A 15887-nucleotide genomic window follows, 5' to 3' on the forward strand; every position below is an offset into this window, starting at 1 on the left:
GAAATACAGAGAACCTTCTAGTAGCAGCTGGGAAGGGTATTTAAGTTCACACACCCCCACAAACACAAAATATGCTTGACACTTGAGCAACAAGCCACTTCACATAAATATCAGCAGCTCAGGAGAAAAGGATCTGTACTTTCCACCGAGTTCTCACCACTGGAAGCTGTTTTGAGCCACATCTGGCCTAAATATGGTTAGTAAATTTCTGGTAACTCAGTCCCAAAATCTCACATTCTGATAACATTAGCTCATTAACAGAATGGTGTTTTGATGCAGTATAACTCAATTGTACTCAACACTGGACACACCTTAAGTGCTGTGTCCAGTTCTGGGCTCCTCAATTCAGGAGAGATGTTGAGGTGCTGGAAGGTGTCCAGAGAAGGGCAGCAAGGCTGGGGAGGGGCCTGGAGCACAGCCCTATGAGGAGAGGCTGAGGGAGCTGGGGGTGTGCAGCCTGCAGAAGAGGAGGCTCAAGGGTGACCTCATTGCTGTCTGCAACTACCTGAAGGGAGGTTGTAGCCAGGTGGGGTTGGTCTTTTCTGCCAGGCAACCAGCAACAGAACAACGGACACAGTCTCAAGCTGTGCCAGGGGATGTCTAGGCTGGGTGTTAGGAGGAAGTTGTTGTCAGAGAGAGTGATTGGCTGCCCAGGGAGGTGGTGGAGTCGCCGTGCCTGGAGGTGTTGAAGCAAAGCCTGGCTGGGGCATTTAGTGCCATGGTCTGGTTGATTGTGTAGGGCTGGGTGCTAGGTTGGACTGGATGATCTTGGAGGTCTCTTTCAACTCGGCTGATTCTATGATTCTTTAAGTTGCCTGACCCTACCTTAATACATCTTCCCTTCAGGTAGTTGTAGAGTGTGATAAGGTTTCCCCTCAGTCTCTTCTCCAGGTTAAACCATCCCAGTTCCCTCAGCCTTTCCTCAGATGACTTTCCCTCCAACCCCCCTACCAGTCTTGTCACTCTTCTCTGAACCCACTTGGCCCAGAGCTGCAAACAGTACTTGAGCCAAGGCCTCACCAGTGCTGAGTACAGTGGCAGAACTACATCCCTAGCCCTGCTGGCCACACACTATACTTGATACAAGCCAAGATGCCATTGATCCTCTGTGCCACCTGGGCACACGGCTAGTTGCTGTTCAGCCAGAGCTATCAACCAGCACTCCCAGGTCCCTCTCCAGCCACCCATCTCCCAGTCTGCAGCACTGCATGGGGTTATTGTGGCCAAAGTGTAGGACCCTGCACTTGGCCTTGTTAAACCTCATACCCTTGGCCTCAGCCCATCAACCCAGACTGTTCAGGCCTCTCTGAAGTGTCTTCCTACCTTCCAGCAGATCAACTGCCCCCACAACTTGGTGTCACCTGAAAATTTACTAACAGTAGACTCAATCCCCCCAGCCAAGTCATCACAGAACCACAGCAACATGCAGGTTGACAAAGCCCCTCAGGTTCACCAAGTCCAACCTAGAACCCTACCCTACAAGAGTCACCTTAAACCATAGCCCTAAGCACCACAGCCAAACCACCCTCAAGCACATCCAGGCTGGGTGACTCCACCACCTCCCTGGGCAGCTCATTCAAATCCCTGACCACTCTCTCCATGAAAAACTTTTTTCTAATGTCCAATTTAAACCTCCCTAGCCTCAACGTGAGACCATTCCCCCTTCTTCTGTCTCAAATTTCCTGTGAGTAGAGACCAGCAGCAGCCTCTCCACAATGTCTCTTCAGGTAGGCAGCAATCAGGTCTCCCCTCAGCCTCCTCTTCCTCACTCTAACCATCCCCAGCTCCCTTAGTTGCTCCTTGTAAGCTTTATTCTCCAGGCCCTTCCTCAGCTTTCTTGCCCTCCTCTGGACCTGTTCCAGCACCTCCACATCTCTCTTGTATTGTGGTGCCCAAAACTGAACACAACACTTGAGCTGTGGCCTCACCAAGAGCCCACTCCAAGGGGACAATCCCCCCCCTGCTCCTGCTGGGAACAGCATTTTTAATTCAAGCCAGGATGCCATTAGCCTTCTTGGCCACCTGGGCACACTGCTGGCTCCCATTCAGCTGCCTGGGCACACTGCTGGCTCCCATTCAGCTCCTGTCTATTACTGCCCCCAGACACTTTCTGCCAGGCAGCTCTCCAGCCACACTGCCCCAGGCAATAAAGATGTTGAACAGATATGGGCCCAGCACTGATCCCTGGGGGACACCACTGGTCACCAGACACCCACCGGATGCCACACCATTCACAACCACTCTCTGTGACCTGGTCATCCAGCCAGTTTTTACACAACTTGCAAAGATCTTTCAATTACAGTTTCTGTAACACTGGCATTAAATATATTTTTAAAACCAAAACTCCATTTTTTAAACCAAAACATCAAGTTTGCATTTTGGCACTTTGCAGTCCAGATACAAATTCACTTGGAAATCTAATCTACCTCTGTAGTTTCGGAACAGTCAGCATAAAGGAGGTTGCTACTATCAACTATGGTTGCAACTTGGATGAAGGAGATTGCAACTAATCAACTGCCCATTATTTCAAAATTTTCTAAATATTCATTGCCAATTCCAAGGAATTTTGTTTTTCATAAATCTTCCCTTTAGAAATCTGTTCAGCTCTCCATGCACTGGTATTCTCAGACATGAGAAGAGCAATCGTGCTGGTGCAATGAAGCTGACAAAGCAAGCAACCATCTGTGTGGAAGCAGAATAGAACAGGAGTGAGAATGAGGTCAAACTGAACTTCCTGATTGTAAAGAAAATTAAATCAACAGTTTGAATGTTCTCTTTGCAACAGAAGCACTTCAGTCTTGAGACACCTTACTGTAGGAAGATGATGCAATTAAACACACTTAACCAAAGACAGTAGAAAAGGCACTGCAGATATCAACTGCCACAGATAAATAGACACAAAAAACAAAAGCAAACCCAAAAAATCCCAAACGACCTTACACAATCCAAACCCAAATACATATTTAACTAAACACTTGGCTTTCCCAAGCAAAGTGAAATGTTGGGTCTGAAGTTTACAGAGCAGAAAGCTTAAATGAGCACAAAACACTGAAACAAAAACTGTGAGAACTGAGTGTGAAAATAAAACCAACTATGACAGTTTCATTGCTGTCATATTATCAATACTGATAAACTCATTTTTTAGGTTTGAAATGGAACATATTTCATCTAGAGAGGGGAAAACTACTGCCTCTGGCAATTCTGAGTTTCTAAACTACTGTTAAGTTATTTAGCATAGCAAGTAGAAGCATTAGCAAATAACTACATATGGTTTGTCTTTCATTTGCACTATAAATCACAAGTGAGAGATGAAAGTCTCTCCTCCTCAGCTTTTTCATGTTCTCAGAAGAAAAAAAGAACAAAGATACTATTATACATTTGCTGGTAGTAATGATAACCAACATGCTTATCATAAATAGCAAAGGTCACGTCACAGACCTAAGAACACAACCTAGACAAAAGTAAAGAGGACAGCCAGTGTTGTAATTGAGTGATCTACAAAGCAAGTTTCATCTTCAGTGTCAGTTTGATATTTAAAAGACTGCTTACAGCAGTTTGGTTTTGCAACTGCCGCTTTTAGAGTAGTTTTCCACAGAGATGTCTAGCCAGCTTCACACGTTTGCTCAAGTACTAACAACCAGAAGAACAGGTTCCATAAATAACAATTTTTACCAGCTAAGCAGTTGAATCTCAAGAACAATTCTAGTCATACTGGGCTTGAGTTTTAGCTCTTCACTTAAAACATCATTTCTCTCTCAACCAGCATGAAAACTAAACTACATTTACTGACTGTCACTTACTAATAATACAGTTTCCTATTAATAGGTTCCTAAGCATATGAGAGGGGGGAAGATAAGAACAGAGAACAAAATGGATTTTACTTTTAAGGCTAAGGAAATCAGGAAACACACAGGACTAATAACTGCTGCTTAAATGTGTAATCTGGTAGACAGCATCAACACACAGTGTAACAGAAAACACTCAGACCCAAATGTTTTCAAGTGCAACATAGTTTCAAAGAGATAAATGTAGTGTAAACTTTGCATATAGCTTTACATGTTCAATGGATTTCAAAAATGAAGGACTGTTTAATTTATACTCCAATTGTCCTTCTCAGTTACTGGCAATTGCTTTTGATCTGACTGCCTCATTTCAACCACACTTGGCAGGAAAAAAAAAACAGGGTTTGCTCATGGCTGTGTGCAGAGAAGAGGGAAAAAGGGACACTGCTACATAGTGCTTTATAAAGGAAATAGAATCATAGAATCAACCAGGTTGGAAGAGACCTCCAAGCTCATCCAGTCCAACCTAGCACCCAGCCCTAGCCAATCAACCAGACCATGGCACTAAGTGCCCCAGCCAAGCTTTGTTTCAACACCTCCAGGGATGGCAACTCCACCACCTCTCTGGGCAGCCCATTCCAATGCCAATCACTCTCTGACAACAACTTCCTCCTAACAGTCAGTCTAAACCTCCCCTGGCACAGTTTGAGACTGTGTCCGTTGTTCTGTTGCTGGGTGCCTGGCAGAAAAGACCAACCCCACCTGGCTACAGCCTCCCTTCACGCAGTTGTAGACAGTGATATATAATAGCTTCAATGACTGTTCAGTCATCACTATGACTGCCAGCTAGCTCACCAGTAGACCAAAAGTGATCCAAACTTTGTGTTGCCTCTTGCTCTTGCATCATTTAAAGGTCCTAGGATGGAACTGGGCTTACTGCCCAGTTAGGAGAAAGAAGGGATCAAAAAATACATGAACTGGGTATCATATTTTGCTTTTTGAGAAACAACTTGTTTTACTAACATCACAGAATCACAGAGTTTCAGGAGCTGGAAGGTCATCCAGTCCAAGCCCCCTGCCAGAGCAGTCCAGGAAGTTTTTGAGTATCTCCAGAGAGGGAGACTCCACAACCCCCCAGGGCAGCCTCTTCCAGGGCTCTGTCACTCTTACAGGGGAAAATTCCTCCTCATGTTTCCATGAAACTTCCCATGCCTCAGCTTCCACCCAGTGCCCCTTGTCCTGTCCCTGGGCATCACCCAGCAGAACCTGGCTCCAGCCTCCTGGTACTCACCCTATACATATTTATAACCACTGATGAGGTCACCTCTCAGTCTCCTCTTCTCCCAGCAGCACAGCCCCAGCTCCCTCAGGCTCTCCTCCTATCAGAGCTGTTCCATTCCCTTCAGCATCTTTGTGGCTCTGTGCTGGACTCTCTCAACGTCCCTCTTGAACACCATGGTGGGCAGAACTGGACACAGTACTCCCGTTGTGGCCTCACCAGGGAAAAATAGAGGGGCAGGAGAACCTCTCTCAAGGCCACAGCCCAGAATGGCATTTGCCCTCCTGGCCACCAGAGTGCAGTGCTAGCTCATGGTCAACCTCCCATCAATTAGGACCTCCATATCCTTTTTCCCCTGGCTGCCTTCCAACAGGTCCATCATCTGCATGAAAACAAAGCTTTGTGCTTCCTTGTACTTTACCAGAAAATACCACCCAAACCCAAAAAAAAAAACATTAACTGAAGCAAAATTTTACAAGCACACAACACTTGCACTTGCTTCATTGAAGTAGTGGCCATTTCATTAATAAGTTGAGATTTATTTCTCATCTCTGTCATGGTAGACCTGATAGGCCCAAATAGGCTTGCCCAGGAATGTTTTTCTGCTCCACCAGAGAAGCAAGCACGGGAAAAGAAGACAAAAGAAACTGGAGCCACTGAGTGTAAGGACTCTGCCCTGCCCAGACTTGTCTTGGTCCTGTGGTGAACAAGGTACACACATTTAGCTTGTGCCTGTCTTGTGCAACTTTGGGAAAAGCATGCCTATGGCTTTGCCTAATAGGGTAAGGTTTGGCTAACTGCCATTCTGATTGGCTGTTTGGTGTCCAAAGGGCAGTTAACCTCAGCCCACATTGATAAAAGGAGATACGCTGGTTAACAACGTGGTCTGCCGTTGTTTTGCTGTGCTCTGCCATGCTCTGGTGTGCTCTGCCATTGTATTTGTGCCTACCTCCTTATTCTTTGCCTGGAAACTGCACTGTCATGAACTTACCAGGAACAGGCTCTGAATGCCTTCATGCCATCAGCCTGCATGACCAGCGTGACATTGTGCTGAGACTGCACATCGCAAAACACCTGAAAGTCTCCTGCTAAGACTGGAAGTCCTACACAGATCATCCAGAGGAGCCAGGAGACAAGGTCAGAGATTATCTGCCTCCTTTCCCCAGAAGCCTGGGAAGAATCAAAGTCTCAGTGGCCAACTAGATAGAGTCCCCTGAAAGCATTCAGGCACTGTCTGGGTCTGTGGCTAGCCCCTGTGAGTTGAGTGTGCTAATTTGAAGCAGGCTAGAATGGTTTGTTGACAAGAACTAGGTTACAGGTTGTGGAAAGAAAACAATGGTGATGTCTACTTTGCTTATAGGCTTGCTGAGATGTATAAAAACATAAGTCAAAACATAGATAACACACTCGGCATCACTCTCACTTGGGCTGCTGGCTGAGCTGTATCTCTCTAACCTCACCCTCCATTTTGGACTAACCCGCTTTGCTTCCTAACCCCTCTGGCCCAACCTCCATTCTTCCTTGGAACTGGGGTAAGGTTGAGAGGGGTAGGGGGAAGGTTAAGGCATGGTTGAGAGCCCCTCCTGGGGACTCAGGTTTCTGGGAGGGGAGTTGTGTTTCTGTATTACCTTTTACTTTCTCTATTTCTGTCTATAACTGTATACACTGTAAATATCTGCTTGTATCTTGTGCTAAGCTGTAAATATAAGCTTCATTCATATTTCCAGAGCTGGCTGAGTCTAGTCTGGGTGATTTTCAAAGTGTGGGGGGGCAGGGAACACCCAAACCATCACACTTTGCTAGATGAATAGAAGGTTGCTTTTATCAAATACTCTTCCTTGAGTGGGCACATATTAACTAATAATGTAGCTAGACTCAACAAATATAATCTCTTTATGTCTTAATTACTAAGACTCGTCTCCCATTTTCAATGCTATTACCTTTAAGCTGATTGTTTTCACTATCCTCCCTAGCCTGTTAACACCAGATGTAGTGCTTCAGTAACAGTTACAGCTAAACAGGCAATACACAACCTCCTCATTTCCAATTCTCTTGCCCAACTACTCAAAGTTTCTCCAGAAGACCTCTTACAGTCAAAAGCACTTCAAGTTCAGCTCCTATCAGTCATCAGCTTCAAATATTTTTCAGTCTGAGTCTCCCTGCTTGTTACTCAACTCTGTATTTAGTTTTGCTATCATGAATCAGAGTTACTTGTTTCATGTGTCCAATTTATTATTAGAGATCTAAATCACTCTGCAACCTTACTAATGTTCTTTTAGTCCCACATTTAGAGATGTGATTTTCTAGGTAAATAAAAATAGTTGGAGTAATTCCAACACAGTTATTTACAATGAGAACACTGGTGTCCCCAAGGGATCAGTGATGGACTCAATTCCATTCAGTATCTTTCCTGATGCTCCGGACCAGGAGATTGAGTCCATTATCAGTAAATTTCTAGGCGACACCAAGCTAGGAGCAGGTGTGGAGCTGTTGGAAGGTAGGAGAGCCCTGCAGAGGGACCTAGACAGGCTGGATGGATGGGCAGAGGCCAATGAGATGAGACTGAACAAGGCCAAGTGCAGGATTCTGCACTTCAGCCACAACAACCCCAAGCAGTGCTACAGGCTGGGGACAGAGTGGCTGAGAGCAGCCAGGAAGAAAGGAACCTGGAGGTGCTGGTAGAGAGTAGCTGAAGATGAGCCAGTAGTGTGCACAGGTGGGCAGGAGAGTCAATGGCATCCTGGCCTGGATCAGGAGCAGTGTGGCCAGTAGGACAGGGGAGGTTCTTCTGCCCCTGTGCTAAGCACTGCTCAGGCCACACCTTGAGTGCTGTGTCCAGTTCTGGGCTACTCAATTCAAGAGAGATGTTGAGGTACTGGAAGGTATGCATCGTGCACTGCAGGGGGGCTGGAACTAGATGATCTTTAAGGTTGTTTCTAGCCCAAACTATTCTATGACCTGTCCAAACGAGGTTTGGAAGAACCTGTAGTTAGTAATATTCTATGTATTGACCCCTAGGTCAATCATAGCCTAGAGAAGAAGAGGCTCATGGGTGACCTCACTGCTGTCTACAACTACCTGAAGGGAGGCTGTAGCCAGGTGGGATCGGGCTCTACTCCCAGGCAAGCAGCAACAGAACAAGGGGACACAGTCTCAAGTTGTGCTGGGGGAGGTCTAGGCTGGATGTTAGGAGGAAGTTGTTGGCAGAGAGAGTGATTGGCATTGGAATGGGCTGCCGAGGGAGGTGGTGGAGTCGCCGTGCCTGGACGTGTTCAAGAAAAGCCTGGATGGGGCAGTTAGTGCCATGGTCTAGTTTGGCTAGGGCTGGGTGCTAGGTTGGACTGGATGAGGTTGGAGGTCTCTTCCAACCTGGTTGATTCCATTTTATTCTAAGAGTATATAATGAAGGAACACTGTTGTGGTAGGCCTGATAGGCCCAAAATAGGCTTATACATGTCCTGTCTTGCCTAGGCATGTTTTTTCTGCTCCACCAGAGAGGCAAGCATGGGGAAAACAGACACAAAGTACCTGCAGCCGCTGAGTCTGGCCTGCCCAGGGCCCTGTGGTGTAAGGTGCACACACTTAGCTTGTGCCTGCCTAGTGCAAGACCTGTGCTTTTCCCAAATTAGGGAAAAGTGAGCCTGTGGCTTTGCCTAATATGGTAAGGTTTGGCTAACTGCCATCCTGATTGGCTGTTCTGTGTCCAAAGGGCAATTAATCAGGGCCCACATTGATAAAAGGAGATACACAGGTGAACAACCTGCCTTTGCTTCCCTGTTCTTTGCCTGCTCTCTCTGCTGTGCCAGCCCTGCTGCTGTTGCACACTGCCTTATCACTGCCTGCTAAGCTCCACTGCCATGAGTTACCAGGAGCAGACCCTGGATGTCTGCATGCCATCGGCCTGTGTGGCCAGCGTGACATCGTGCTGAGACTGCACCACAGCTGCCTCTGCACCTGAAGGTCCTGTCTAGAATCCCTGGACACATGCACAGATTGTGCAGAAGAAGCCAGGAGACAAGGGCAGAGATTGGCTGCATCCTGTCCTCAGAAGCTAGGAAGATTCATGCCTCAACGCCCAACAAGACAGAGTCCCCTGAAAGCATTTGGGTACTGTCTGGACTGTGGCCTGCCCCCATGAGGGTAAAAATAATAATCTGTGAGTAGATGCTTAAATGCTTCTTTGTAATTCTCTTGCTGTCTTCTGCCACAGAGCAGAAAGAGCTTGAGCCCAGCTACTGAGCAAGAGTCCTACTGACTGCAAGCGGAATCTGACCACAGGAACAGTCTCTTCCAGTTCAGTTAATGTATATATGTATTTTGCTAGCTATAGTAGATATAGATATCATCCACAGAATGTTTCCATGGCCGTGTAAGAACACAAGTATTATTAAAATGAGTGATGGGGGGTGGCAGAGTTCTGAATAGCAACATTCATAAACAACAGTCATTTTGGAAAATATCATTTCCCCTCCACAACAAACACACCGGGACATTTATGCATCTTGTATCTTCTAAAGCACTTTGCACTCACTCCCTGCACTAAGTGTCCAGGTCTTCCTTTGTGTTGTACAGGCAAGTCCACAGACAAGGATTTGCTGAGCTCTTACCTTTCTTTCTGCATTATTCAGCACGATCAGCCACAAATGGCATTACACTGCATTAGAGCATAAAGTCTTTCAAGAGTCAGGCATTGTTCCCCATTCCAACCAGTATCTGCTTGAAGAGTCCTGCTAGAAGCTTTTTCTGATTTTCATCTTCCTGTCATTTTCACTATTTTCAGATTTTATTACTTGATACTGTAAGGCAAAAAATTAAGAAAGGAGAAAGAACTTACTGGTATTGAGAACTCCTCTGCCAAATACTTCAATACTGATGCTCCTCTAGCCAAAAAGTTACTTCTCTCTGCCAGGTTGCCCTGGAGCTTTGTGTCAAACTCCTTTCTGACAACTGAAGCGACAGAGTCAATAATTATGAGTTTAACTTTCTTGGAAATAATTTCTTCTTCCAAAGACATAATCCTAGAAAAGTGAAAACAAAAAACATCCAGACATTGGTAACAGTATTTACACAACAGAACCATTTTATAACCCTGAAATTGCTGAAACAAAAGGTTTACTTCAATAAGCTGAAATTCAGCACTCTACCCCCCTCCCCAGATCACCCCACAGGATCACAGATCACAGGAAGTCAGGAGTTGGAAGGGACCCAGCAACAGCAGGACAATACTATCTAACACAGATCACACAGGAACACATCCAGACAGGCCTTGAAAGGCTCCAAGGAAGGAGACTCCACAACCTCTCTGGGAAGCCTATTCCAGTGCTCTGTGAGTCTTTCAGTAAAGAAATTCCCACCTGTGTTGAGGTGGAACCTCTTCTGCTGCAACTTATACTCACTGCTCCTTGTCCTATCCCATGGAGCAGTGAACAGAGCCTGTCCCCCCACTCCTGGCAGCCTTCAGATACTTATAAACATTTATCAAATCCCCTCTAAGTCCTCTCTTCTCCAGACTAAGCAGCTCCAGGTCCCTCTGCCTCTCCTCATCAGCCATGCCCTCCACCCACTGGACCCTCTCCAGCAGATCCCTGTCTCTCTTCAACTGAAGAACCCAAAACTGAACACAGGATTTAAGATGAGGTCTCAGTAGGGCAGAGTAGAGGGGGAGGAGAACCTCCCTTGATCTGCTGGACACACTCTTCCTAATACACCCCAGGATCCCCTTGGCCTTCTTGGCCACAAGAGCACGTTGCTGTGCAATGGGTAACTTGTTAGCCACCAGGACCCCCAGGTCCCTCTCCACAGGGCTGCCTTCCCCCACTAACTTCTGCATGTATTGAAGAGGAAAGGAACGTGAGGCTCCAATGAGCCACATAACCCAAAGCAGGACCTCTCCAAAAGAGGCTTGGTAGAACTTGTAGTTAATAGCATTACACTGTATTATGCCTGAATGGCAGATAGGAAGTTAAGTGGACACTGAAACTGTGCCTTTTTGCTCACAGTAGCAGCATCCCATTTCCAACATCAGAATCTTTAGTGTCTTTATACGCAGAAGGTCAAACCCTTCAGGGCCACGAGGATGCTCAGAGGGCAGCAGCAGCTCTGCTGTGAGGACAGATTGAAAGAGTTGGGGCTGTGCAGGCTGCAGAAGTGAAGGCTCCCAGGTGACCTTCTTGTGGCCTTCCAGGATCTGAAGGGGGCTACAAAAAAGCTGGGGAGAGACTTTTTAGGCTGTGAGGGAGTGACAGGACTGGGGAGAGTGGAGCAAAGCTACAGGTGGGGAGATTCAGACTGGATGTTAGGAAGTTCTTCACCTTGAAAGTGGTGAGAGCCTGGAATGAGTTGCCCAGGAAAGTGGTTGAGGCCACATCCTTGGAGGTGTTTAAGGCCAGGCTGGATAAGGCTGTGGCCAGCCTGATCTAGGGTAGGATGTCCCTGCCCATGGCAGAGGAGTTGGAACAAGATGATCTTTGTGGTTCCTTCCAACCCTGATTCTATGAAACTTATTTCCTCCAAAGACTATGCCAAACCTAAGCCTATGCTACTAGCTGTTGTATAACAAAGCTGCATTAGACAAAGAAACTGTTCTTTGAATAATTCTCCACTAAGATAAAAAAAAACACACAAGGTGATGCTAAAAATATAACTTAATCCATTCTTATTACAAAACACGTTCACAAATTAACATAAGGTAACTAAAAACATGACAATGCAACACTGCCAGCAACAGCATGCAGGCTGATGACTCCCTCCCAATGCTGGAGGGGTTCCAGTCTTCCTGGAAGTAAACTCTGCTTTGGAGGAGCAATCTCCCCTTTCATAGAAAACACAACTCTCATATTGCAGTCTCTCCACAACCCAAGATGAGACCTGTTGCATGAACACTGCCCCTTACAGGCTTCCATGGGCCACATTATATAGAGCTCTTTGCCTAGGAGAAGTCACAAAACATCCTCTGAATTAGTCGTGTTATGAAATGAGAAGAGTGATGTCAGTTTTCTGTAGTAATGTTACTTGGTGGGAAATCATGTTGTCATCAACATGAAAAGGCCTTAATCTTAAATACTCTTCTTAAAGACTTTGATAACAAACAAGTATTGGAGACTGATCTGCTGGAGAGCAGTGAAGGGGAGAAAGACTTGGGAGTCCTGGTAGATGGATGGATGTCCATGGGTCAGTAGTGTTCTCTTGTGGCCAGGAAGGCCAATGCCTTTCTGGGGTGTATTAGAAGGGCTGTGCTTAGTAGGTCGAGGGAGAGTCTCCTGCCCCTCTACTCTGCCCTGATGAGGCCTCATCTGGAGTACTGTGTCCAGTTCTGCCCTCCCCAGCTCAAGAAGGACAGGGAGCTGCTTGAGAGAGTCCAGCACACAGCAACAAAGATGATGAAGGAAGTTGAGCATCTTCCTTATGAGGAGGCCCTGAGGGAGCTGGGATTTGGAGAGGAGACAATTAAGGGGTGACCTCATTCATGTTTATAAACATGTCAGGGGTGAGTGCCAGGAGGCTGGAGCCAGCCTCTGCTGGGTGTTGCCCAGTGATGGGACAAGGGGCAAGGGGTGGAAGCTGAGGAAAAGGAAGTTTCATTTAAACATGAGGAGGATTTCTTTCCCTGTGAGGGTGACAGAGCACTGGAACAGGCTGCCCAGGGAGGTTGTGGAGTCCTCCTCTCTGGAGATATTCAAGAACCATCTGGATGCATTCCAGTGTGATCTGCTCTGAGTGATCCTGCTCTGGCAGGGGGCTGGACCAGACACTCTTTCAAGGTCCCTACCAGCCTCTGATGTTCTCTGATTGCTATAGAAAATCCAGCCAGAATGGGATTTGGAGTTTGATTTTCAAACTGGAAATGAGTACCTGTTCAGCACACTACTACAGGTCAGCTCTCGGTACAGGTGAATGCTACTGGTCATGCAGAATAGCTTCTCATCTGAGTCAAAATAAGTAGGGAATCTGTTGCTTGCTATCTCAATCAACCTATTAAAATAAACACAGAAGACAAACCACTGCAAAAGGAATGAGGGATGAGATGACATGAAGTATTTACAAAGCAAACCTCTGAGTGATAAGCAGATGCCCAAGGGAAAAGCACACTCTAGCAGACTGAAATACTGCAAGTCAGAACAGTTAGGGTTTCTTCCACTAGGGGAAGGCACAATGTGTTTGTACAGAAAGAAACAGAACAGCTTATCTCCTGTAGAAGGAAATAAAACAGATGACAGTAACTGAAAGCAACATGCTTTCTGTATTCTACCAGGGGTTCTACTCAACAGGCAAGCATTTTCCTACTTCAATTATTGCAGCTAAACATGTTTTTCATTGAAAAAAATGTACCCTCCAACTTAAACCATCTTCCCCTTCCACCTTTATCAGGCAGTGAAATCACCACAGAAATTGAAGAAGCTGATAAACAGTAGACCCATGTGATGGTTTGGGTATTACTCAACCCCCACAAATAAGGAAATCACTCAGATTAGACTCAGGAGCTCTAGAAATTGAATGAAGCTTTATATTCACAGCTTAGCACAAGATCCAAGCAGGTATTTACAATCTATACAGCTAGAGACAGAAACAGACAAGGTAAAAATTAATACAGAAGCACAACAGCCCTGCCAGAAACCAGAGTCCCCAGGAGGGGCTCCCAACCACCCTTCCACCTTCCTCCCACCCCTCTACCTTACCCCAGACTTTGCCTTACATTCAAAGTGAGTTAGGAGGGTTGGCCAAGGGATTAGGAAGCAAAAGGATTAGTCAGACAAGTTAGAGAAGTGCATGCAGCCCAAAAGCCAGAGAGTAACTCTGTTATCTATGTTTGTGTTCTTATTCATCTCAGCAAGCCTATGAGTGCAGCAGACATCACCATTGTTTCCTTTTCACAGCCTATCATCTAATTCCTCTCACCAAAATATCCCAGCTAGGTTCAAACTGGCACAACCCATTACAAAATACAGTCAAAAAGGAAGCAGCAGGATTGCAAAGAACAGAACCCAGTTCAATTGCAAGTACTTATGCACAGAAGAAAACACTTCTGGACAGCAAGTCTGCCAGCCAAAACAAAAAACAGCCAAACAAAAACACACACACACACCCCTTATCCCTGATAACCTCTCCTTAATAACAAGTTCATTTGGATGGGAATTTTTTTCACTGAAAACACTCCCATTGTGCCAGTTACCTCTTTGGGGCTGTACAGTCTGGAGAAGAGGAGGCTCCCAGGTGACCTTCTTGTGGCCTTCCAGGATCTAAAGGGGGCCTACAAAAAAGCTGGGGAGGACTTTTTAGGCTATGAGGGAGTGACAGGACTAGGGGGAACGGAGCAAAGCTGGAGGTGGGGAGGCTCAGCCTGGAGGTGAGGAGGAAGTTGTTGATCATGAGAGCTGTGAGAGCCAGGATTGGGTTGCTCAAGTAGGTGGTTGAGGCCCCATCTCTGGAGATGTTTAAGGGCAGGCTGGCTGAGGCTGTGGGCAGCCTGATCTAGTGTAGGGTATCCCACTCATATCAGGGGTGTTGGAACAAGATGATCCTTGTGGTCCCTTCCAACCCTGACTGATTCTATTTTTCTAACTGTCAGTCAGTGAATACAACTTACATGTATCTGCAATATCAAAGCAAATGTGTTTGCATTTAAGGCTATGGACAAGAAGGTGGAGCTTCTGACTCTGGTCTTGTCAAGTTAATGTCACAGAAGCTGAATGACTTCAGTCTGAAGTGTAATATGTCAAAGAAGAAAAGCTTCAAGCAATGGCTCTGCAAGTTATTATGCTTCATTCTAATGTACCACTTCATTTTTATTCCAAGACCCTCTTCAAACCCCCAGCAAGGGGGGTTGGAACTAGATGAGCTCTGTGGTCCCTTCCAACCCTGACTGATTCTATGATTTGTGGTAAAGTCCTTTAAAATTTTTTTAAATCCCCACAATTGTTAGAAGATAACATTTTAAAAGAAGATTTGTGAATTAGCACTGTCATGAACTGACTCTGGCTCCAGTTGCCAGGCAGCTACTACCACCCACCCATCCATTCAGATAGCAGAGGTACAACTGGCACAAACTGAAATCATGAAATGACTCAACAGTTTAAGTGGCTGCTTCACTGATAGACCCGAACATGGAATTCCATGATCAACTGTTCTCCATCACCTTATTAGCAAATTCATGGCCTTTCAAAACATTAAATTACAATTCATAGAGTCATAGAATCAAGCAGGTTGGAAGAGACCTCCAAGCTTACCCAGTCCAACCTAGCACCCAGCCCTATCCAGTCAATTAGACCATGGCACTAAGTGCCCCAGACAGGCTTTGCTTCAACACCTCCAGGCACAGCGACTTCACCACTTCCCTGGGCAGCTCATTCCACTGCCAATCACTCTCTCTGGCAACAACTTCCTCCTAACATCCAGCCTAGACCTCCCCTGGCACAACTTGAGACTGTGTCCCCTTGTTCTGTTGCTGGTTGCCTGGCAGAAGAGATCAACCCCACCTGGCTACAGCCTCCCTTCAGGGAGTTGTAGACAGCAGTAAGGTCACCCTTGAGCCTCCTCTTCTCCAGGCTGCACACCCCCAGCCTCTCCTCATAGGGCTGTGCTCCAGGACCCTCACCAGCATAGTCACCCTTTTCTGGACACATTCCAGTATTTCAACATCTCTCTTGAATTGAGGAGCTCAGAACTGGATACAGCACTCAAGGTGTGACCTGACCTGCTGGCCACACTGTTCCTGATCCAGGCCAGGATGACATTGGCTCTCCTGGCCATCTGGGCACGCTGCTGGCTCATGTTCAGCTACTCTCTACCAGTACCCCTGCTTATTAGAGTAAATTAAGGAGAAGTATCAC

At 46.2% G+C, this 15887-nt stretch overlaps 1 protein-coding gene across 13 annotated transcripts in view; it reads right to left on the minus strand.

Moving 5' to 3' along the window:
- RAD51B (RAD51 paralog B) overlaps positions 1–15887 on the minus strand; it is a 337533-nt gene that overhangs the window by 299856 nt on the left and 21790 nt on the right. For 11 of the 13 annotated variants that reach the window (XM_064143772.1, XM_064143764.1, XM_064143759.1 and 8 more), the window contains 2 exons: positions 12913–13032; positions 9896–10079 (listed from right to left, as the gene is read on the minus strand). In XM_064143772.1, coding sequence (XP_063999842.1) covers positions 9896–10079; positions 12913–13032 — 304 coding nt within the window. Of the gene's footprint in view, positions 1–2323; positions 2683–9895; positions 10080–12912; positions 13033–15887 lie in introns of those variants that run through there. The other 2 variants (XM_064143799.1, XM_064143779.1) reach the window with 2 other exon arrangements.

The sequence above is a fragment of the Pogoniulus pusillus genome, chromosome 1 (genome assembly GCF_015220805.1).
Source record: "Pogoniulus pusillus isolate bPogPus1 chromosome 1, bPogPus1.pri, whole genome shotgun sequence".
Classification (NCBI taxonomy): Eukaryota; Metazoa; Chordata; class Aves; order Piciformes; family Lybiidae; genus Pogoniulus; species Pogoniulus pusillus.